The 23717-nt window shown below is 40.2% G+C and overlaps 1 protein-coding gene across 1 annotated transcript in view; it reads right to left on the reverse strand.

The window, feature by feature from the left end:
• The window catches only part of LOC117560761 (protocadherin-15-like), a 281857-nt gene that overhangs the window by 62684 nt on the left and 195456 nt on the right, over nt 1–23717 (reverse strand). The window contains 4 exon segments of the mRNA XM_034237763.1: nt 1633–1749; nt 4217–4447; nt 6206–6511; nt 15906–16034. Of these exon segments, the coding sequence (XP_034093654.1) occupies nt 1633–1749; nt 4217–4447; nt 6206–6511; nt 15906–16034 (783 nt within the window).

Here is a 23717-nt window from a genome sequence, read left to right on the forward strand (position 1 = left end):
GGTTAGTATCGCTACTCCCAAGATGTGGGTGGGTAGATATTATGCCCTATTTTTTACATTTAGGAACAAATAGAAGAGGTAATGTACACCATTATATCAGACAGATTATGCATTTTCCGTGTTTGTCGCATCAAGACTACAAGCCAGAGTGTTTCCTCTTCTCGCTTTCTTTCTTTGAGCGCGCAGGTTTTTAGGAGCCAGTGTAATATATTGTGTGTGTGTGTGTGTGTATATTTAGCAAGCATTAGACTAAGCCCTTTTCAACCAGAGGAATCTATGACAGGTGTCCTGTCAATAAAATGCTTTGAGCTCCCAAATCCAGGTCAATATTAGAGACTGGGTTAGTCCGCTCCTGTTAGACAATCTAATCCCTCTGTCTGTCAAACCACTTCCCAGAGTCACTCCCATGTCTCTCTGGCTACCGCTATGCTCATGGTAACACAATGATTTCTTACATATCATTTGGGTCTTAGCACTGTTGAATATGTTTTTACTACACAAGATTGCTGTATGAGAACTGCTCAGGGAAAACAAATCCTGTATAAGGAGAAAAGTTCACATTAAAAAGAATGATTTCATGGTTGCAAAGGCAGTGAGGGGGAGAAGGGGTGGGGAGGGGAAGCAGGAGGAGGGAGAATCACCCTCTGAGAGGAGAAGTGAGATGTACAGCAGTCATTGTGGCACTCTGGGACTGACAGGCCTCCACATCCCTCAGCGTTTACGTGCAGCAGAGAGTACACAAGCTCACCCAGCCCTGGTGAGATCCTATCAGCAGGAGGGCCACTAATAACAAGCATAAAATCCAGCCATACAGGGCTCCACTCAAAAACACATTCAGAGCTGGAGGCTATTAGGGCAAGGCAGGGAAGTCACTGGGTGTTTCTTATTCCCCCTTTTCTCTCAGTGAAAATTGAAAAAAGTTTTGGTGAAATCTCAATTGCAAACAAAAACAAAGAGGAGATGGGAGCAAGAAGGATGCTGACTCACCAAGAGCAATACAATATTAAGGTGGGTGGAACTGCCAATAAAAGAAGTTCAGCTCAGGTGAATAACATGAAACCCTCTCAGGACATGTGCTATCCTAAACATACATCTGGACAGACCTGAAGTAATAAACTGGAAAGGTCACGAGATTCATCTTTTAAGCATTTGTGTCATTTCATTCCTTGATTTGCAGATTCCATAAAAAAGGGAAATAAATCTTCATAGCTCCAGTCCCAGGAGAAGCTGCTCAGATGAGGGGAAGCAGTCTGAGGAAACATGACGCTGTCTGAGGCAAGTAATGGATGACTCATACCAGCGATGGCGCTGAACAAGACCCCATTACAAAAGCTCTAATGAGAGCATCGGAGTGTTGAACACATCTTTAAAATGCATTGTGTGAAATGCTAGGGCTGACATTGGCTGATGTTCTGAGTGCACAACATGTAGTGAGTAGGTAAAATGCACAAAAGAAGGCTTTTATCTCCGTTACCCTTATTAAGCACACAGTTTGAGTCTACATACTCGGTGTGCTTTGAAATGGAAACACCCCCATCTGCTAAGACTTCCTTTTGCTGATCCGTCTGTTGTGTATCTTTCATATTTATAATATAAATGTGAAGTGTGACAAATATTGTGTTTTATACTCACTGCTGGGTCTCGGTCCTCAGCAAAAACAGTTGTGATGACCGTTCCTTTCTCTGCATTGGGTGCCACCATGCCTGTATACAGGTCTTGGGTAAAGATGGGGGAGAAGTCATTCATGTCCTTAAAAAAAGAAAAAAAGAGATTAAATTAATGTTAGTGTATCAGGAACGTTTCCGGGAAATTTGTTACCATGGTTTCATGAAGTTATATGACATTATTGAGTCAGCAGAGAACAAATTGTTTAGCCACTGACTGCAGATTAACAGGTTATAGAGAACAGGGAGATGGATATGCTTTCCGTGACAGACCACATTTGGCAATAAAAGGGTCAAATACATTTATCACTGTAGTCTACGGCTACTTTCGCGATGCTGTCTGCATGCTGAAAAAGTTATATCGTAGCAGTGCAGATTTTGCAACTGCTGCTCTGTTTGATTTCTGCTAACACTTCCAGCAATTACTGTGGATTGAGGCACACTTTCCCACTGCAGTAATTCCCCATGCCCCAGGCTCTGTACTGTGTATCAGAGCTGAATGTGATTACATATAAACATATATATACATTGTTAACTGGAATAATTACAGATAACAAATAATACATCCATATTCAAAATTGAAGATATACAATTAGCCCTTAAAATCTGAAAAGTGAACCATTAAATGTATTTCCCCCCCCCCCCTCCCTAAGATGAATGTATTGGTTATAAATATTGACATCTAATTAAATTGCGAAAACATACTCTTACTGCCGCTGTGAAATTGAGTAATCCATAGTTAATTTCTGTTTTTTTGTGTTTGGTATATCTATACTGATAAATTACAAAACTAGTTATTGTGTTAAGGATCCGAATGGTAATCAACTACATACAGTATATATGTATTGTAGGTTGATTTGAATCAAGATTTACATTTTATTTTTTTTAAGAATAGAAAGAAAATAAGCCTATGGTGCATTTACGGCTTGATGAGAAGACAACCATTACCGGGGTTTTCTGATCTATTGAATTTACAGTCTGATGTTTAATTGAAGACATATTGATCTCTTACTCCATATCTTTTTGCCCCTTTAGGTAATGAAACTGTTTTGTTGTAATTCAGTAATAAGTGTGATATATAGTGATTCAGTAATATGCTGCTAGAGCACATATGGGAACTACACACCACCACTGCTTTTAATGACCTCTCCCAGTAAATAATGCACCAGAGCTCTACCATTGTATTGGCCTGCAGGGAAATTAAATCTTGTTAACGGAGCAACCCCTTTCTTTGTGAGAATAAAAACTCAGGAAGCCATTCACCTATCTCTCAGGAATAGGTTATCTCTGTAGTATAACATCGGGAGTCTGATCCTCCCTTTTCTTGACTTTTCTGTTCATGTTTCATAGTTTTGACTGAGCCATGGGCAACAGTATGTGTTCTCTAAACTCAGTGTTGGAGGGCAGCCTCACTTTGATCTGAACACAGGTTTAGCGTTTCCCAGCAGAAAATCTATGATTCGGCACCTACTTTGAACAACAAAGCCTGATCCTCGTGCTCCACTTGTTAACAGGACACATGCACAGATACACTTGGGTTTGCTTGAAGCATATACCCGTGCTACATACAGCATCTTTCCACAAAAACAGAAACACACCTACACCTAAATGAAAGGTGCCTGTCTTACACTTCCACAGTACAAGAATAGAAGAACCCCCAAAGGGTCATTCAGGAAAAAAAAGACTCGCAAGACACTCAGTCCATCATTGTAAGGCATCCGACAAAAGGGATGACAACAAGATAACACAAGAAGAAATCAAACACAAACAACTTCAAATAACCCTCTAGAGGTGTTGTATGAGGAAGGAAATGGAATCAGTGGAATCAGCTCCAACTCCCGGTCCCCGAGAAGCCTGCGTGAATCCATTACGCTCATTGTAATTCATGTCTGCAATTTTAAATAGCAGACATTGGATTGATATCAGCAGCTGTGCAAAGCCTTATCCTATCAAACACAGTTCCTGGGTGAGAGCACGAACACTGCAACAAAGCTTGTCCTTACCAGAGGACAAACTCACTCTACAGGTTTGGCAGGCCATGTGGCGAGCCTGCTTGAAAAAAGCTCAAATACTCTTTTCCACTCGGGGTAATAAAGAGAGCTTTATTATGCAGAAGTTTAGTCCACTAGGGCTTGAGTGAATTTCTGAAGCAGAGATGAATGTGTATGCAAACATTTAGAAGCGCAGAATAGCTCACAGACTGAAAACACGGGCCCGTTAACGCACACAAACGCGCACACATAATAGTACCACAACATAAGGCGTCTAATCCTCTCGTTGGGATTCAGCTGTGTTAATCTCTTGAAAGATTGTAAAGGGAATACAAGCTCCTGAAAAACATAATTGCTGTCACAAAGCTAATGGCTCATTGAGATCTGAAATAAGCAGGCAGAAACAGCTATCCATCAAGTTCTCTTTGTCCTGATGAACTCTGCTGATGAGTCACCACATATTCAGTGCCAGAGCTGTTCTCCTGAGGGACAGAGAGGAAAAATGGTAGGAGAATAGATCAGTGAGAGGTTCTGCTGGACGGACCATCCAAGGGCTCTTACCGTGATGCGGACCGTGACTGTGGCCTGCCCAGGAGGCATGACCCCTTCTTGGTCGACAGCTTCCACCTGGAAGGTGTGCGAGGCCCCCATGCCCATAGCTGCCAGGTCCTCAAAGTCCAGTGTCTGCAGCACTGCTAACTCCCCCGTGACAGGGTTTAGAGAAAACAGCTGCCTGGCAGATTCAGTCTTGATCCGATACGTTACATTGGAGAAGAGGTCCGAGTCCACCGCCTTTGAGAAGTACAACAAAAAGTGTGAGTGCGGAAAACATTTAATACACATTAAATAAAACAGAAGACATGTGAGCAGATGGAAAGAGAGAGGAAGAGCCAAATATATGTTCTTACACATATATAAGCACTGTGGCTGTGGATAATGAATATTAATGTTTATATTCTAATTCTGCATTTTTATGCTGCAGGGGTTACTTGCATCAATCATTTATAGGTTCTGATTAAATTAAACCACTAACGGCCCGTCTACACTACAGGCGTCAAAAAATGCTTTCAACGCTTCGCCCATTCATTTGAATGGGGTGACGTAGGATATTTTCAAACTTTGCCGAACTGCATTGTGGGTAGCATGGCAAGGCGTTGCAAGCATCGCGAGCGTCTATCGGCGTCAAAAGTTGAACAATGTTCAACTTTTGAGGCTCGATGCTTGCTCGAAGCTGGCGTCAGCCAATGAAATCCCGTTTATGCAAATCTGCCAGTACAAGCAAGCCAATCAAACCACGTGTATGCTGGGAGAGACTACGCAGGTCATTTCCTCATATTAAAAAAAATGGAGGGAAAATTAATTATAGCGGTAGTGAATCACCCGGTGCTGTATGATCAGTCTCTGTTCATCTACCGGGATACAAACCGGAGGAGCGAGGCATGGAGGGAGGTTTTCGCCTGTTTGGGGATTTTATATCCAGTTTACTTCGTTTTAACATTGCTATTGCTTTGTATGTCGGGGGCGGGAGATTCATGTGATTGGTTGTTGGTCGCGTTGCTCGCAAAAAATCGCCAAGCCTCAGACACGCCCAGCTTCAAGCTTTTTCGACGCCTGTAGTGTAGACGGGCCGTAAGGGAAGCTTAAGTTGGTCCTCAACGCATCAGATCTCAACTCTCAAAGTAGACATAATTCACAAAGGCTGCAGCAATGGAATATTAATAGATGCAGGTTATAGATGGTGGAACATGTAGTTGCTATGTTGTTTTGAGGATGCAAATTCCACACAGAGATACACACAATATTTATTGGTCCACACACAAAGAAAAAGGAAATACATTAAAGTAAAAGCAGTCGTGGCAAGCTAACAAACTCATCGACTCCTCCATTTCTTAGGCTCTTCTCACTCTTCTCATGCTCTTAAGGTGTTTTGCCAGCCCCCTGTGTCTGTTAAAGAGTTGAGATGATGTTGTCAAGGAGATTAATGGTGTCACAGTGCTACTGTTATTCAACGCCCTTCACACTCAACTCTCACCCCTCTGCTTCTCACCCTCCCTTACTTGATCTCTCTCTGGGAAAATTTCACTTTCAATATACCAGCAATTACTTGCCTTCCACCACTCTGTGTTTGACCTGCATAGTGTCTTCAACTTCATTTCCAAAGTGTTTTTAAAGTTGTGTAACATTATAGTCATGTTTGCCAGGACAGATGGACAAATGATCCTCTACAAAAGGCTGGTTACGACTTGAGTAAAGCTAGCTTCATGTCTCATTCTGTTTGAGTCTTAAAATGCCCAAAGAACTGTCATGAAAGGGGACAATCATTGTTTTCTCTCTGCTGTGTATATGAGGCTGTGTATGTTTCTGTCAGTGTAAATGTTTCCGTCTGGAAGCATCTGACATTTAAAAACTAAATTGCCTTCATTTGAATTTAAAAGATGCTAAAAGCTTGTTACAACAACTGTAGTTAAAGCTCTCATGCCACATCATATAAAGGAAGACATTTAAGGACGGAAAGACAACAATAACTTGAACACATTCAAAAGTACTTACGCTTAGCTTTAGGATCACAGTCCCTAAAGGGCTATTCTCGGGTACGTTCACCACATAAGTTTGTTGGGAGAAGACTGGGCTGTTGTCATCGATATCCATGACCTGGATTGAGAGGGTCAAGGTGGTCCGCCGTGGATCTACGGCCCCATCTGAAGCTTCTACCACCAGGTCGAATTGGCTCCTGCGCTCCCGGTCGAGAGGCACTCTTGTGTAGATGCTGCCATTAGCGCTGATTGTGAACAAATCAGGATGATTCACAATCCGGTAGCGCACCTGGCCATTAAGCCCTGCATCTGGATCTGTGGCCTGAGGAACACAACCAGAAAGCTATCTGATAAAAGGTATATCATGTAAATACACCAGGTTTGTTAAAGGTCCCCTGTTATACTGTTGTCCATCAATATATTATAGGTCTCAGATATATTCAAAACATGTCTTTGAAGTGTTTTGCTCGAAATACCAAACAGATCATTGTAGCATCCCATAAACCCCTCTGTTTCAGCCCTGTTTAAAAAATTCTGATTCTCTGTCTGTTACTTTAGATGAAAATAAGGAGCCACTCCCATTACATTACATTTAGCTGACGCTTTTATCCAAAGCGACTTACAATAGGTGCATTTGACCAGGAAGATACAAACTTGAAGAAAACAGAATCATATAAGTACATCAGGTTTCATAGAGACAAAACATTTCAAGTGCTACTCAACTGCTTTAGATAAGCCAGTCCTTTATTAGTATATAAGTGCTTTGTTAGCAATTCTTTGTTAGTAAATCTATTGCTCGAAGTGGAGTCGTGAGAGTCCCCACGCCCCTTTGCGAGATATTTGGTTAAAAAGAACACAATGGTGCTCTAGGAGGAGATGCAGGTGTAAGGTGGGCAGGTGTTTTAAGAGATTCAGAAAGTTTCAGGAAAAATAATTCACTCACTTTTTGTCCTGATCCATTTCTATAAAAATCTGTCTGAAAATGAGCTGATCAGAGTATGGCCACTTTATGATGTCATAACGATTTTTTGGCTTGTGTAACCATTAGCCAATAACCAACCAAGGTAACATGGGTAAAAGACATGAACAAGTGGATTTTGCATAATAGGTGACCTTTAAGTAGGACTGCTCAGTTAATCGTATTTTAATCGCAATTACGATTATGGCTTGCAACGATTACGAAAACAACGTAATCAAAATAAAACGATTATTTTTTCATTATTATAACTGTTAAAAACATACTGTTCACATTTTTATTCTCCAATAAATTGATGTTTTCAAAGTAAATGGATAATCGTTTTTAATAATCGTGATATCAATTATTGACCCAAATAATCGAGATTATGATTTTTGCCATAATCGAGCAGCCCTACCTTTATGTCAGTGTAGGAATACAGGAACAAATAATGACTATTCATAATAATTAATGTCTCACAATGGCGTTCTTTGCTGATGTGGTTCTCAACTAATCACCAATTATTACTGCTAAGCTCTCAAAGCAAGTTAGTGAACTAAAATGCCTGTAATTCACTCCACCGTCATATCTGCACTCATTTGAGAAGTGTTCTTTGCCAATGCAAACTTAACAGAGACATGGCGTGAAATATGTTCTGGATGACCAAATGGAAGCATAATAGTCGGCTACTGCTGCAATGGCCATTATCTTACAGTGGACAGAGAGACTGCGTATGCTGCCACAAATCTTTAGTAGTGGGCTTGCTAAATGACATATCAATAACACAGTCATCAATAAACCAACCTGAGAAACTGTGGGAAACAGATAATCCATTTACATCCATTAATAATAGCAGAGAGTGATACATATTCACCAATACACATGCAAAGTAATAACACATTTCCAACTGAAATGCAGCTGTATTTCCCTTTAAGCAAACAGCTGTTGTGAGCTTAATGTGATCCATTATATGATCCATTAGAGCCTTGTTTTATGTTAACGCCTCACACATTTAAAGGGGCTTCAAGCAGAAAGCCATGTGAGCCAGACTGCTGCAACCGATTGGAAACAACTGTTATACATTTGAGTGCTAGTTCCTGTTCTTCATGTTGAGATTAGAGTCTTTGTCACAGACTCATTAGAAGTCATTTGTAAGTTCAAAAGGCCACATGCCATTTCCATGCAAACGCTGCCTTGTATCAAAAGGAAATCCTTGAAAGCTAAATCATCCTTTTAAAGTTTATGTGATTCTTCTAACGATTCTATTCTAAATATTAAGAGTACAGTATACCAGTTGAAAGAAAGAGAAGGTCAGAGACATTATCTTTACAGAGGCAAATTGAGGTATTTTGTAACAATCCTGCTTGGCCAAAATAAGTTATCTGCTGAACAAAATGTAATCCCTGTGTGGCTCGTTATCAATCATGCCTGTGTTTACACATGTGTGTGTGCGTGTATTTTCATAATCCAATGGTCTCCTGTGTGGTAGTAATTCTTTGTTGTAACTGAGAGAGACGGAGAGAGGAAGGGGAAAATAAAAAAAGTACTAAGGGAAATCAAGCCACATTTCATCTGTCTGTTTGGCAATATTTGATCAACCTCAGTGCAAGTGAGGACAAGGTAGCATAAAGAGAGATAACAAAGAGAAACATTGATAGAGGGAGAAGGATACACATTCACACATGGCTGCAGAAAGCCATCCCCAATTTGTTTTACATGATGTGCCTGACAAATATTGAAAGGCTAAAATTGGACCTCAGCAATATGCAAAGCAGACTAAAGCATATCACGTCAACATGTGCATATGGATCACTACGTCTCTGTGAAGATTACATAACAAACAAAACACTTTCAGTGCTCCCTGCCTTGTGAGGGGTGTTCTCCAATTAATTCATGGTCAATAAAATCAAACTGCATATTTACATAGCCTCCAATAGACACAGTGCTGTATGTATTAATGAAGTCTGTGCAGGGCAAGTCCCAGTCAACATGCAGCAGATGTTCATTGACACTAACAAAGACAGGCGGTCCTTTTATAAGGCCCTGTTTAAGGCTGTAGAGCTGTTGGTTTAATTGCTCACCAAATGAATTAGCACTAAATTACAAGGCAATTTTTGTATTCTTTGGCACCAAAAAATAGCATGTTCTTCATCACTCTGTAACAGCGTGTGGCAGTCGTTCATCAAGTTTTTCAATAATTTGGAGATGGGAACTGGCACAGACTTCAGATTGTGAGCTGGTGGGCAGGCTCGGTAAATCGATTGTGGGAGTAGAGGAATATCCTGCGTGTCAGGTGGTTACAGCACAAAAAGCAGCTTGAGCAGGTGGCTACAGTCTTTAAAAACCAAGCCCACACAGTCCTCTAATATATACCTGAACACTTGTCTCCTTTGTGTGCTGCCTGTGTGGGTCCAGTGGATTTTTTTTAATGGTTGCATTTAAAAAACAAGCATTGTCAACGTTTAGAATGATTGATGCTAAAACCTAAAACAAATGTTTAAGTGTTCTCTGTGAATGTAGGTAAATTATGTTTGGCTGAACCCTGGGTATTCTCAAAGACAACATTAGCACTCAACAAAAACGTGCAATGTTGTATGTGTGCTAACAAAGGGAAATGCATCATATATAATCATGCAAATGTCTTCAATTAGAAGCAGGATGAAACCGTCAAACTCACTTAACTAAGAAATATGCTTTGTGAAAAATAAATGACGTTACGTTCAACAGCCTCTCCAATCAGCAACAACTCAACAACATGCTTCCATTATGTGTCTGACTAGAATACTGATTTGTCCCCTGGTCATCTGCATGCTCCCTGCTGTGAGCAAACAATGTGGGCTTGTATTTTGCAGGATTTGTCATCCACCGAACAAATCACTGCAGAAAATCTGTCAATTGCAATATCCTAGTAAATCCTCTGTGTTGGTAAAATAAGAACAGGTGGGAACGAGTTCCAATTACTCTAACGATGATCCAAAATGCTTTAGGGCTAGCATTAAGCTACTTTATAGCGTTATGCATTTGCCCGAAGGCTTAACGTTGACTGCATTATGACTCTCTGTCTGCAGGGAATTTCAAGGCGCTAAAGAAAAAAAGAAACAACTGATTATAAAATAAACAGTCACATTTAAGGGGGAAATAATTCAATCACCCAATACCATCATAGTTCAATCAGTCAGTCTCTTATCCCTTCCTTCATTTGTCCCTTGACCCCTTACTTAGTTTGTCATCTAAAAACAACTGTAAGCTACTGATCTGATAAGGACAACATCTGTTTAATAATACTATGAAGAAAAAGCTCCTAAACAAATCTCCATATAACAAGACATTATTCTGACCCGTGGAAAGAGATAAGGGCCTGGACTAGGGGGATGAGAGATGAACAATTCAGTTGTATACATTTAGTGATGATGCTTTTTGTTTTTCCCATTTACTCCATTGGCATATGGAGTTGTGTCCCCCCCATGAACTCAACATATCTAATATTCAATAATTGGTCCTCCTGCTTTGTTGCAACCAGAGACGTCAGAGTCTGTTTAATAAAAGAAGACCTTTAGTTTGTCCCACTACACTGCTGTGTTGTATCATTAATGGCCTGAGAAACTCTAGGATGTCTTAATGGGGCTAAACTGAGAGATAAGAAAAATGCAAACAAGTCACAAAGGGGCATTTTATTTTACATTGCAAACCGTTATTGGCCATTTGAATATAAATGCTACAAATGGGGTAATTTAATACATTTAGAGCCCAGAGTTATATTGTGAGTAGTCTCCAGACAGCTTGCCTGCATCTACAAATACAATCTTAGAGAACAACACCAACTATTGTGTTATCCTATTTAGAAGCCTCCCTCTGAAGGGCATGATCTCAAACAATGTGTTATGAGCAGATCTCATACAAGATACAAGAAACACAATAGTAGGTTATCAATTAAATTGCATCGTTGCTTCTTTGGTGTGAGTGTATTATACATGTTCACAACTGTGTTCACTTTTTATGAAATGTTATGAAATATAAAGTTTAATGTGTATTATTTATTATTAAAGTACCCTTTTCTATCGCCCCTCAAAACGTGGCCTTCACAAAAGTCAATTAAATTGGACAAGATAAAAGAATAATACATTAAAACTGAATAAATTGAATAGATATGTGTTTAAAAAAAGGAATTGTGTAGTTTATAGAATAGTTTCAATGTAGTAATACGTTAATCAGGGGAAAGAGGACAGAAAGTTCTTAGATAGATTTGAAAGCGGCTAAAGTTGGGTATATACAAATATCAGTAGTTTTGCAAGATCGAAGCTAAAAACTGCTGCACCACATCCATTTCTCACACTGTAAGATAAAGGTTGAGAGGACATACCGGATTTATATTCTTTAAGCATATCAAAAACGCATTTATGACACAAGTCATAAAGTGGTTTGTAAAATAAAAGCAGCTTTATAATCTTTTATGGCGAACTGGAAGCCAGAATAAAAATGTAAGAGTAAGTATAATGTGCTCAGTTCTCCTGACTCTTGTAAGAACTTCAGCAGCAGTTGAATGGTTGAAAGAGCAGATAACAGACGACAGCAGCAGCCCATTCAGCATGAGATGAAGGCATGAAACAGGAAGTGTAACCTCTTGTATAGCATGTTGTCAGCAAAAGGACTAAGGGTTACTGCAATGATTGATTTATTAAACAAACATTTCTAACATAGTGTTGGGTCTTTATTTATATAAGAACATATTCTATATTTTATTATTTATATAGAAATAATATCTTTGATTTTCCCTTCTGTAACTGAAACATCTGTTTAATGACCTAATACATCTATGTGTGTACTGTCTTTTGATTTAGGAGGTAAATCAGGTGTCATCTGCGTAGCTACAACTGTTCATATACAAGAGGGGTTTGCAAAGTCAACCTTTAGGAACATTGTCCAACATATCCAACTCTTGGTATTGTCACATGTTCTTCTCAAATGTCGGATCATAAAAATTACATTGTGCTAATTACCTGAGATTTTGCATAAAATTTGCATAAAAAAAAATGCTCGATCAGCAACAACAGGCTAAACTTTAGCCGCTCTATGCGCATGGAGAGCAGAATTGTGTAGAACTAAGTACTTTAATGTACTTTTCTTTCAGTCAGAAAATCACATCCTTGGTTCAAGTTGGCAAGGTGCCAGCTGAGAAAACCTTCCGAGGCAGGACAGAGAGACGGAGACGGTGGGTAAATCCTAATCCAGCTGCTGGCTGCGTTTGTGAGGAAAGCTTAACCTCATTCAAACACCAAGCTTCATTCACATGTCCTTTTGTCTAATTTCACAGTTCATAAAATCAAAACATTTTCTGGTAGTCTATTTGATTACCTACTGAAAAATGTAATGGGATGCCACATGTTGAATATATCCTGTAAAATTAGACTATTATGACAGTGACTGTTTACATTATGGCAAATGTATTGTTTGCATTAGCAATTACAAGGATAAGGAATTGTCATAGCACAGAAGCAAATACTTTTATCAAAATATGATTTTCTGAAGTGATGGCAAAAATATTTAAACTTTTTGATTGGTAAACATTTGAAGCCAGATATACTGAACACGGAGATATTTTGGAAATATCACCATAGAAATCCTAACTTGTACGCAGTGTTAGAAATTAAAATCAATGTTGATATGGCGTAATTTGAATTAAATACACTGTATTTCAATTAAATCTGTTTTATTCTAAAAACCGAATATTCACACTACTTCCGGTTAACCGCTAGTGAAGTTCGTCATTTCCGGTTAGCATTAGCATGTGGCAAAATGCTACGTTTTCAAACCGTGAATTGAAGGTGAAATGATGTGATGTTGTACCCTAAACACACTGGGTTTAACACTAATTTATTGACGCTGAAATCACGTTTATTAGGGAATGTTTAAATAACCACAGACACCAGCATGATGTAATTTAGCAACAGAAAAAGGCAGGAATTGCATTGGACCCGCCCCCCGACGACGCCGGTCAATAGGAGAAGACCTCGGATGACCACAGGAAGAGCTCTTCTTCTCCCTGACCTCGACTGACCGGACGCATGGGGAGAGCGCCTCCACTCGCAAATTTAATTTGTACATCACCGCATCTTTTGTGTAATTAAATGCTGTTAACTTTTTTCCTTGACTCTTTTCAGTGTGTCCTGCTCTCAGGGTTCAATAATTACTTACAGCAGCCATTATCTTGTGTGAGACTCATTGATATGTAAAACAGTGCAACTGACTTACTTGATATACTCAATGTACTGCTCATGCTCATTAGCATGGGCAAGTCATTATCAAACTAAATATATTCATCTCACTGGGACCCAGACCCGGCGTCATGGGCGGGCCCCATGGGGCCGGGCCCGCCCATCCAGGATTTGGGCCCGCTGTTTTAATCAGGGCTGAATACAACATTTTAATTGTTTTATTATTATGTTCAGTGGCGGCGCCAGGGTATACTGGGGTAGGCTACAGCCATACCAATAAATGGCTTAGCCCCACCATGAAAAATGATTTTAAAGAAGCTAAATAAAGTCCGCCAACTCGCGCGGAGTAATAGACAGCAGTAAATACCGAAGACTAGAAACGGTTTGAAAACTTTTGTCACGTAGTGATCATCTTCTCAATAGAACATCTTTGATAATGTCTTCTGGCCAATCAGAATCACGATAACGACGTGGTGTTGTTGCAGGAAGTCCCGACGGAGAATACTTTTGCTGTAGTAAATCTATACACATCTATACAACATTACGTGTTGATAGAAATCAACACATAATGAAATAAGACCCCACGGTTTGATGATTGATAGGTGTGTGGGCTGTCTTTCATTTTGACACACAGAACAATGGGGGCTATCCACCCTTATCCACAATGTAAAGTAATTCACACAGCCTCTTCCCTCTTCTCTCTGTGAGGAGCAGCAGGTTCAGCTTTCAGAACAAAGTAACAAAAAACTAAAATGGCATTCATTTTTTTAAATATGTCGTGTAGTAATAGATTTATTTATTTTTCTTCTCAAGAGAGTACCAGAATGTGTATTTTATGTTAGTATTTCAAAGAATCTCCTGGGGGAGATTCGCCCCAGACCCCCCTGCAGGGGTTGGGTTTTCAGCATGTTAACTCTTTCACTTGTGGGGAAATTGCAGGATTGGCTCCAGGTCGCCCTTTTTATTTACTACAAGACAAATGTGCCTTTTTATTTCATACAGTTCAATTTGGATTGAGACAGGGAAATAATCTAAACCTCACACATAGCGTTTCACTGTCAAGGGGAGTGTGTATGTAATTACATTGCAAATACTGACTTGAGCCCCACCATGCACTGTATGGGTTAGCCCTACCACCGCCACTGATTATGTTTATTGTTGTTATTTGTAGGGCTTTGTCCTAATATTTATTTTTGTTTTAAACTATGTTGAAAGATTAGTTTAATATCATTTTTTTTATGTTGCTATGAAATTCTGAATGAAAGGCTGGTTTTTCGCTGAATTGAGTCGTGTGGATTTTTGAGTGAGATGCGGCACAGCAGCCTGTCAGTTTACTCTTGCTAGGTTAGTTTGGCTATTATCATTTATATTTATCTGCAACAATGGATATCAGGAAGTGGTTCACACTTATACACTTGAAAGGAATATGGCAACTCAGCGCCAGATGCAGGCACAGTAGAAGACATCAGTTACGTTACCAACGAGCTAGCAAGCCAGCCAGGGACAAGGGAGGCTGGCAATCAATTATATTTTGAAGAGAAATGGACTCTCAAGCCGGCTCTCTCACAAACTCCTGCTCTGTGCGCAAGCAGACCGCTGCACATGCTCTCTGCCTCGCTCAATCTCTCTCTCCCTTTCTCTCCACCTCTCCACCCTGTGTGCGCTCAAGTTTGCCTGCGTGCTTGCCCAAGTTGGCACAGCGTTACAAATGTGCCACAAAACCAACCAATGGATGTAGCCTATAATAAGACCGTCAACAGCCTTATGGCAACCTAAACCCCCCCCTTGACAAATCTCGAGATTTCCCGGGAAAGTAAGTTTCGGGGTGGGCCCGCCCTGGTAAATCAAATGCCCGCCCAGAGACGTATGTCTGCCACCGGGTCTGCTGGGACCATCATTATTCCATTTTATTTTCTGATTTTGTGGACCTGGATCAAAAAGCAATTTCTGCAAAAAGTTTCAAACTCAGATCAAACTCTTTTTAGACACGGACTGATTTTGTTACTTCCCTCAACCAAGCCATATAAATCCCTAGATAGCCTACTGGTCCACGGTTTTGAAATGTTACTCTGAACTGTATTGCTTTACAAAACTAGGTTTCAAAACAGTAATTTGCGAGGAAATGTGGGGATTTGGGTACAGGATCTATTTGCCTTTATGTTACTTTGTAAGCATGAACTGTACTGTATATGCAGATAATGTCTCCTGTTATTATTCCATAATTAATCCACTGGCAAACATCAGGCTAATTAATCTACAACCGTAATTAGAAAAGTCTGGCTGCTCAGTGGTGCTGAAACAAGCAGGTCAACAGGGATGCAGCTCACATCTGACCATGTTGTAAAATGTCAGGAAATGTTGTAATAGATAACAAATATGTGAACTGAGACACAGTTGTTACAAATGATCACAAAGGACATGTAGAGATGAAACAGTGGAAATAACAATGTTAACGTTCTATGGATGGCTACCAAAGAGGGATAAGTGGACCTACAGTAGGTTGGCGAAGCAGCTCATTAACGTTATAAAAAACAAGACATCACACTTACCCTGACTTGTCCGACAAAAAAATTGGCCTCCTCTTCTTGAAAAGTAAAATTAGTGGTTATGGTCGGGTCAAACTCCGGGTCATTATCGTTGACATCAGTGACGACAATGTTCACAGTGGCAGTGGATGTCTAAAGAGAATAAATAAAGAGCACAATAAAATACAGTGTTATTCAGTGTTACTGCTTTTAGACGACATCCTGATCAGGAAATAACTGGCATTTAAAGACACAGTCTGTCTAGTTAGGAAAGGACTATGAATATTATCGCATCCAAATAAAAAAGTCCTTAAACATCCAGGTGAATGAATCATAAACACATTATAATTTCATTTAGGAAGTTAGGAGGTATTGATAACTGAGTAAAGAAGTGTACTCTCTTGGTTTTCTTTCTTACAGTGCAGACGCTTTTCTGCTTGCTCCTGCCTCTGCTTACTTTTTATGCTGATTTTCCTATTCTTATTCTCTGAAAACTTCGAGCAGCGGCTCCTGGACATTAACTTATCACTGGGACAGTTCATCTTCGTAAATAGACGGAGGGTTTCAGCCATATTTCAACATTTTTACGACGACCTCAGTCTTACAGTAGCGTGGCCTAGCAACAGCTAAAGCCTGGTAGGCTACTGCATGCTATTTAGCTTAAGCTAGTTGGTAGCAAAATGCCTCCGTTCTCTACAGATGACTTCCACAAACTTATACAGAAGATAGCTGTGTTGGAAATGAAAATGCAACGGTTGGAAGTTAACGTGGAAGTGAATGGACTATGTCATGGGAATGACACCACTTTACCAATGTTGCAAAACAATGGAGAAGGGTATGCTAACTCACAGCTAGTTAGCAGCTACAAGGATTCCAAGGAACAGGAGGGCTGTGTACCGGGTAATAAATCTACAAGTGGTAGTCCTCCCTGGAACTCTCTGGGTGCAAAGCCTAAGAGTAAATCATTTCCATGGGATTTGGGAGGACGGATAACAGGCAGAGCCCAGCGCTCTCAAATCTGTGATGCGACCGGCTGGCCTGCATTGTTATCACCCAGGAAGAGCGCCTCTTCAACCCCTATTCATACTAGGAAACAGCAGTGGACAGCTGCTAAAGGGAGAACTACAAAAAATCCTCCTAAACCACCAAGTGTGCCAATCCAGAACAGATACGCTCCGCTGACCGAGAACCGGAGATCTGATGAACTGGATAACCTGTCCTCTTCACACAGCAGGGTAAGGACCAATAGCTACTCCAAAAGTAAAAGGCTAGAGGGAAAGCTAACGACTGGGCCTAAAACTCTGATTGTGGGTGACTCTGCTGTAAGAGATGTAAAAGGTCTGTGTAATAAGAACAACACCAAAGTACTCTGTTTTCCCAAGGATGTGGTCTCTGACTTGGCTGAGAAGATCCTGCATATTGGGGCTGAACATCCAACTGTGAATAATGTGGTACTACACATTGGAACAAATGATGTTGTGAAACAACAGTCAGAAGTGCTGAAAGAAGACTTTAAATGTTTGTTGGAAACTGCCAGCTCTCTAAATGCAGAGGTGTTCATCAGTGGCCCTCTGCCGCCAGTCAGAAGAGGAGTGGAGAGATTCAGCAGATTGTTTGCACTGAACACCTGGCTTTCAACTGTCTGTACTGACCATTCTGTTCATTTTATTGACAATTTTAACTTTTTCTGGGACCGCAGACATCTTTTCAAGGCAAATGGAGTTTGCCTGAACAAGTCAGGAGTGAAATTGTTTATCTCTAACATATTCAACTGCCTGTGTTATCAATCTGTTCCCTCTGCCAAGGACAAGCGGCAAGAGGAATCAAAACAGGGGAAAGACACAACACATCACGCAGAAAACCCTGAAGAATTATCACTGCACCCGCCTGAGGAATGTTCTGATTATGGGAGACACATTGAGGAGTCTCCACTGCCCGTCACCCCCCCCCCCCCCCCCCTGTCAACGCCTTTGAGGATACTCCGTTCACCCTTTCACCCTCGCCCACCCTCCTGGGGATCGTTGAACACATGAAGGAGATACAGAGGGTTGGCACCGATTCCTTCCTGGAGTTCAAAGACCAAACTAAGTCGATTCGCAGGGCTGGCACCATGTCCTTTACCCCCGCTCCTCAGCGACGCCCACCAAAATCGCCGCGGAGACGCGCGCCGTCTCCCCCGTCTTCATCGCCGTGCCTGCGTCAACCACCTCCCCCCCCTGGCAGCATGTCCTCTACACCCGCACCATCTCCCACGTCTCCATCACCGTGCCTGCGTCGGCCGCCCCCCCTCCCTTCGAGAGGGTATCTGCAGTCTCCGAAGCCTGATAAGGATGTGTGTGTACTAAACGCTGCAAACTGATATTTGCTGAGTCCAGGCTCAAGGGCGTATGGCACTCTCAACTCTTTCCAGGACATGCCGGGGCCCTGCCTGCCTATAGCTTTGCCGATATCTGTGTTGATAGGTAATAGATTAAGAGCGGTGAATCATCTTAGATACAGGAAGCGCTCAAAAGTTTGTGTGAGTTTATCTAATTTAGCAGTGATTCCATGTCAGCCACAGCTTGTTACAAAAAACATGACTGATAGTGTGTTTAACAAACTTAAACTAGCTTTATTAAATGTCAGGTCTATGGCAGGAAAAACATTTTTAATCAATGATTTTATCACTGAGCACAATCTCGATTTTATGTTTTTAACAGAAACTTGGATTGAACAAAATAACAGTGCAGCTGTTCTTATCGAATCAACCCCTCCCAACTTTAGTTTTATGAGTCAGGAAAGAATGCATAAGAAAGGGGTGGAGTTGCTATTCTGTTCAATGATTCCCTTCAATGCAGGAAGACATCGTATGGAAACTTTGATTCTTTTAAATATGTGGCCCTTCAGCTGAAATGCTCCTCTCGAGCTCTGTTCCTAAATATCTATAGACCACCCAAATACTGTGCAAGCTTTTTTGATGACTTTACTGAACTGCTGTCTATAGTGTGTATTGACTTTGACCGTCTAGTCATTGTTGGTGATTTTAACATCCATGTTGACAACCCCCAGGACAGAGGGGCAAAATAACTGTTTTGTGTTCTTGATAGCTATGGACTGACTCAGCATGTGACGGAGCCCACGCACAATAAGGGGCACACTCTGGACTTAATTATCTCAAAGGGTCTGAATATCTCTAAGGTTGTGGTGACTGATGTTGCACTCTCTGACCATTCCTGTGTTTTCTTTGAGAGCTCTATTTTTGTTCACAAAAATGTTCAAAAAGAGGTAACCACAAAGCGATATTTAACTGAAAATACTTGGGAATTGTTTACTCAGAATTTTTCTTCCACACTTGCCCCTGCTAACATCTCAGTAAATGAGCTAGTAGATCATTTTAATTCAAAAATAAAAATGTTTATAGATGCCATTGCTCCAACTAAGGTAAAGGAAGTGTCTGGCAAGAAAATATCTCCATGGAGAAAGGCCATGAGCGTGAAAACAGAAAAAAGAGAATGTCGAAAAGCTGAACGCAGGTGGCGAAAAACAAATCTCACTCATCACTTTGAAAATCTATAAAGAGAGACTTGGCCTTTATAATTTGGAATTAAAAAACGCACGACAATCGTTCTTCTCTGACATCATTACCAAAAACAAAAACAACGCACGTGCCTTGTTTGCTACCGTCGACAGACTAACTAACCCCCCAGTGTCAGTAGCCTCTGAATTTCTATCCACCAGGGTGTGCAATGATTTTGCCTCCTTTTTCACTGACAAAATTCAGAAAATCAGACAAGCAGTCAGTGCCTCTGCATCAGGAACAGCAAATGTGTTGTCTCTGTGTCCACTTAACATCAATTCAAACACCATGACACAATTCCATCAGATTAATGATAAAAACCTAGAGGACATTATACAACTTCTGAAATCCTCCTCTTGCTGCCTTGATATTATTCCAACAGGATTTTTTAAAGATGTTTTGCCTTGCATGGCCTCAGATCTACTTCATATAGTAAACAAATCTCTTCACTCAGGTATTTTTCCACAGGCCCTGAAAACTGCAGTCATTAAACCGCTCTTAAAAAAGAATAATCTAGATGCTTCAGTAATGAACAATTACGGGCCCATATCAAACCTCCCATTTCTAGGTAAAATCATTGAAAAAGTTGTTTTTCAACAGTTGAGTAATTTCTTGCATTTAAATAACTGTTTCGATGTGTTCCAGTCAGGCTTTTGTCCAAACCACAGCACTGAGACTGCTCTTGTAAAGGTCTTTAATGACATCCACTTAAACACAGACAGTGGCAGAACTTCAGTGTTAGTATTATTAGATCTCAGTGCTGCGTTTGACACTGTTGACCACAGCATATTACTAGACCGACTGGAAAACTGGGTGGGACTTTAGGAAACAGTTCTACATTGGTTTGAATCCTACTTAAAGGACAGAAACAACTTTGTTTCTATAGGTAAATACACATCTGAGTTGACAAATATGACATGTGGGGTTCCTCAAGGCTCCATCTTGGGGCCTCTTCTCTTTAACATCTACATGCTACCACTGGCTCAGATAATGAAGAACAACAAAATAAGTTACCATAGCTATGCAGATGACACACACATTTACGTAACAATTTCACCAGGAGACTATGCTCCAATTCAAACACTGAGTAAGTGCATTGAACAATTCAATGACTGGATGTGTCAGAACTTTCTCCAATTAAACAAAGATAAAACTGAGGTAATGGTTTTTGGAGCCAAGTCAGAACGTATAAAAGTTAGCGCTGAGTTTCAGTCTGCAATGTTCAAAACAACAGATAAAGCCAGAAATCTAGGTGTAGTCATGGACTCTGACCTGAGTTTCAACAGTCACATTAAAACAGTTACTAAATCAGCCTACTATCACCTAAAGAATATATCTAGGATTAAAGACTAATGTCACAGCAGGATTTGGAAAAACTTGTCCATGCTTTTATCTTCAGTAGACTCGACTACTGCAATGGTGTCTTCACAGGTCTCACTAAAAAATATATTAGGAAGCTGCAGCTGATTCAGAACGCCGCTGCTCGAGTCCTCACTAACACTAAGAAAGTGGATCACATCACTCCTGTTCTGAAGTCTTTACACTGGCTTCCTGTGTGTCAAAGAATAGATTTCAAAATACTGCTGCTGGTTTATAAAGCACTGAATGGTTTAGGCCCAGGATACATTTCCGACCTCCTGCTAAATTATGAACCATCCAGATCTCTCAGGTCTTCAGGGACTGGTCAGCTTACTGTCCCCAGAGTCAGAACTAAACATGGTAAAGCAGCGTTCAGTTATTATGCTCCAAATATCTGGAACAAACTCCCAGAAACCTGCAGGTCCGCTGCAACTCTGACTACTTTTAAATCCAGGCTGAAGACTTTTCTTTTTGTCGCTGCTTTTAATTGAACTATTCATATCTTAGACTGCACTGTAACTTTGATCCATGTACTTTTTTCTTTTAATGTTTAATTGAACTATTCATATCTTAGACTGCACTGTAACTTTTATCCATGTATTTTTTCTTTTAATGTTTATTTTATTAGCTTTTCTTTTTAATGACTGATTTTAAATGCCTTTTTCTTAATGTCTTTCATTTTTTGTAAAGCACTTTGAATTGCCTTGTGTTGAAAAGTGCTATATAAATAAACTTGCCTTGCCTTGCCTTACTCTTTTCTGGATATCGAAGATCAGAGGTGGTGGGCTATGATTATTTCCATAAAGCTCTCTGCACTATTACCCTCATAAATAATTCCTTACATAAACAGCAGAACCATTTGGAATTGTAGATCTGTAAAGAAATTGATAATGAAAATGTAAATTTGTACGATACTTAACCCATCCCAAACAACCTCACAGAGCTGCTAAATGACTCTGTCTTGTTAATACTTAGAATTAAAATGAATGTCAAATGACTTGCATCCACATAGACAGTGTCACAACCCCTATCACAACACTATTAACTGTATGGAGGGATACGCCTACACACACTTCAATTTTGTCAATGATATCAAGCACAATTTGTACATCCACACTAAATATTTTTTACAGAAAACATTACATATTATTATTATTATTATGTATTTAATTATTAAGATCACAGTGTTGTAGAATTGGCTGGGCCAAGTATCTGGGATAAAAACATGAAATCAGATCCATCCTACTCCCCTTCTGATTTTACATTTTTACTTCTAGGGTCAGGACACATCACGCCATGGGTAATGATTCCCGATCAAAACACATTTATTTCAACACTGGAACTTTTTATGGTTTTCTAGTATGTCTAAGTTGTAGACAACATTTTACTCATGTTCACACTATTTAAAATGATATATCTGTGTGTGTTTGCATCATGTTTGTTTTATCTCAAAGCAAAATCCCTCAAGTGTCATTTGAGGAAGGCCAACGTGATGCAATGTAATGTGGTTCACCTTCAAACCATGACACACACACACACTCCTATAAATCAGCATAGAATAATGGCTAAATATGTGTTATCTATAAACTCTCTGTGCACTGGGACAAAGCTCTGTGCAAATAATGGCATAAGTGGTCTCCTTTGAGGGCGGGAGGATTGGCGGGTTGGCCCTTGAAAAACTTCCCATAATGCAGCAGTTTGAAGTTGCCCTGGCAGATGAGTCACTCATCGCAGCAATGCCAGGAAGGAATGACCTAGTTAATGTCACCTTCATCTCACTCTCTGTTGGGAATTCCTCCATCATTGTTGTTTTCTTTGTACTAGCTTCTGAGACATATAATCATTCCTTTCATGAGCGTCTTCAGATGGCAACCCATGCTGAAAACCATCACACATCATGCCACTTGTCTCCCTTTCACAACCAGGATACAATAGGACGCATCTCTCCATCAGTCGTTGATGGGATCTACTTATTTCAAATTTCACAGAAGACCTGAAGCCAATTAGCTTCTCCATTCTGGCGTGGGTGATCTTATCAAAGGCAAAAATCCTTCCCTCTCCAACCAGGAGTGTGATTAATGAGTTCTTATTATTTATTTAACATAAAAATAGTTAGAGCTCTGTGATGCCTTCTGTCCTTGCTGTCTGAAACATCCAGAGGTGGCTGAAGGTGCTTTTCCCTTTTAGTTACAACCCTGACCAGAAGTCATGTTGCAAGGACTGATATAATCATGTTGTTATGTAGTGCCTCCTGTAAGGGCAAGAATAATTCCTTTATCCAGCATCCTTTTTGGGATCTGAGTCTGCTTGGTTATGATTACAGCTCACACTGTTGAGAATGCACAATTTGAAATATTCCTCTTTCTCCTACTATATTTACAACTTCACTTTTCTCCTCCATGTTTGCCAAAATACTTTACCAACTGGATTTGCAACATCACAAGATCCCACAAGAATAGCTACAGCTGTTGAAATTGTATTACCAATTCCCTACTGGTCGACACATTTTACCCTAAAGCGGTATATTCTGTCATATTGCGCTATATTTTTGTACACACATTTTTCATTTCATCGTTTATTTGAATAGGGACAATGCACATTAATGAACACTTTAGACAAATAATGCTTCAAGTGTAAATATGCCGGATTTTAGCTTTGAGCTAATTTCCATCCGTAGTCCCTGACATACAACATATAATAACATGACATTTGTAAACAGAGCAAAAAATAAATACATGATATGCAAAAGAGCATGAGCAGTGCACACAAGTATTTACCACATGGCAGTACACTGTCACTATAGCAGCAATGACATATTAAGTGCAAGAGATGATACAAGAGATGCATAAAGTGCAAGAGGAGATACCCCTGTGTTAAAGTGCATTTAGCGGTGATTGCACATCTGTTTGTTTCTCAACCAT

Source organism: Gymnodraco acuticeps, unplaced genomic scaffold (genome assembly GCF_902827175.1).
Source record: "Gymnodraco acuticeps unplaced genomic scaffold, fGymAcu1.1, whole genome shotgun sequence".
NCBI classification, from domain to species: Eukaryota; Metazoa; Chordata; class Actinopteri; order Perciformes; family Bathydraconidae; genus Gymnodraco; species Gymnodraco acuticeps.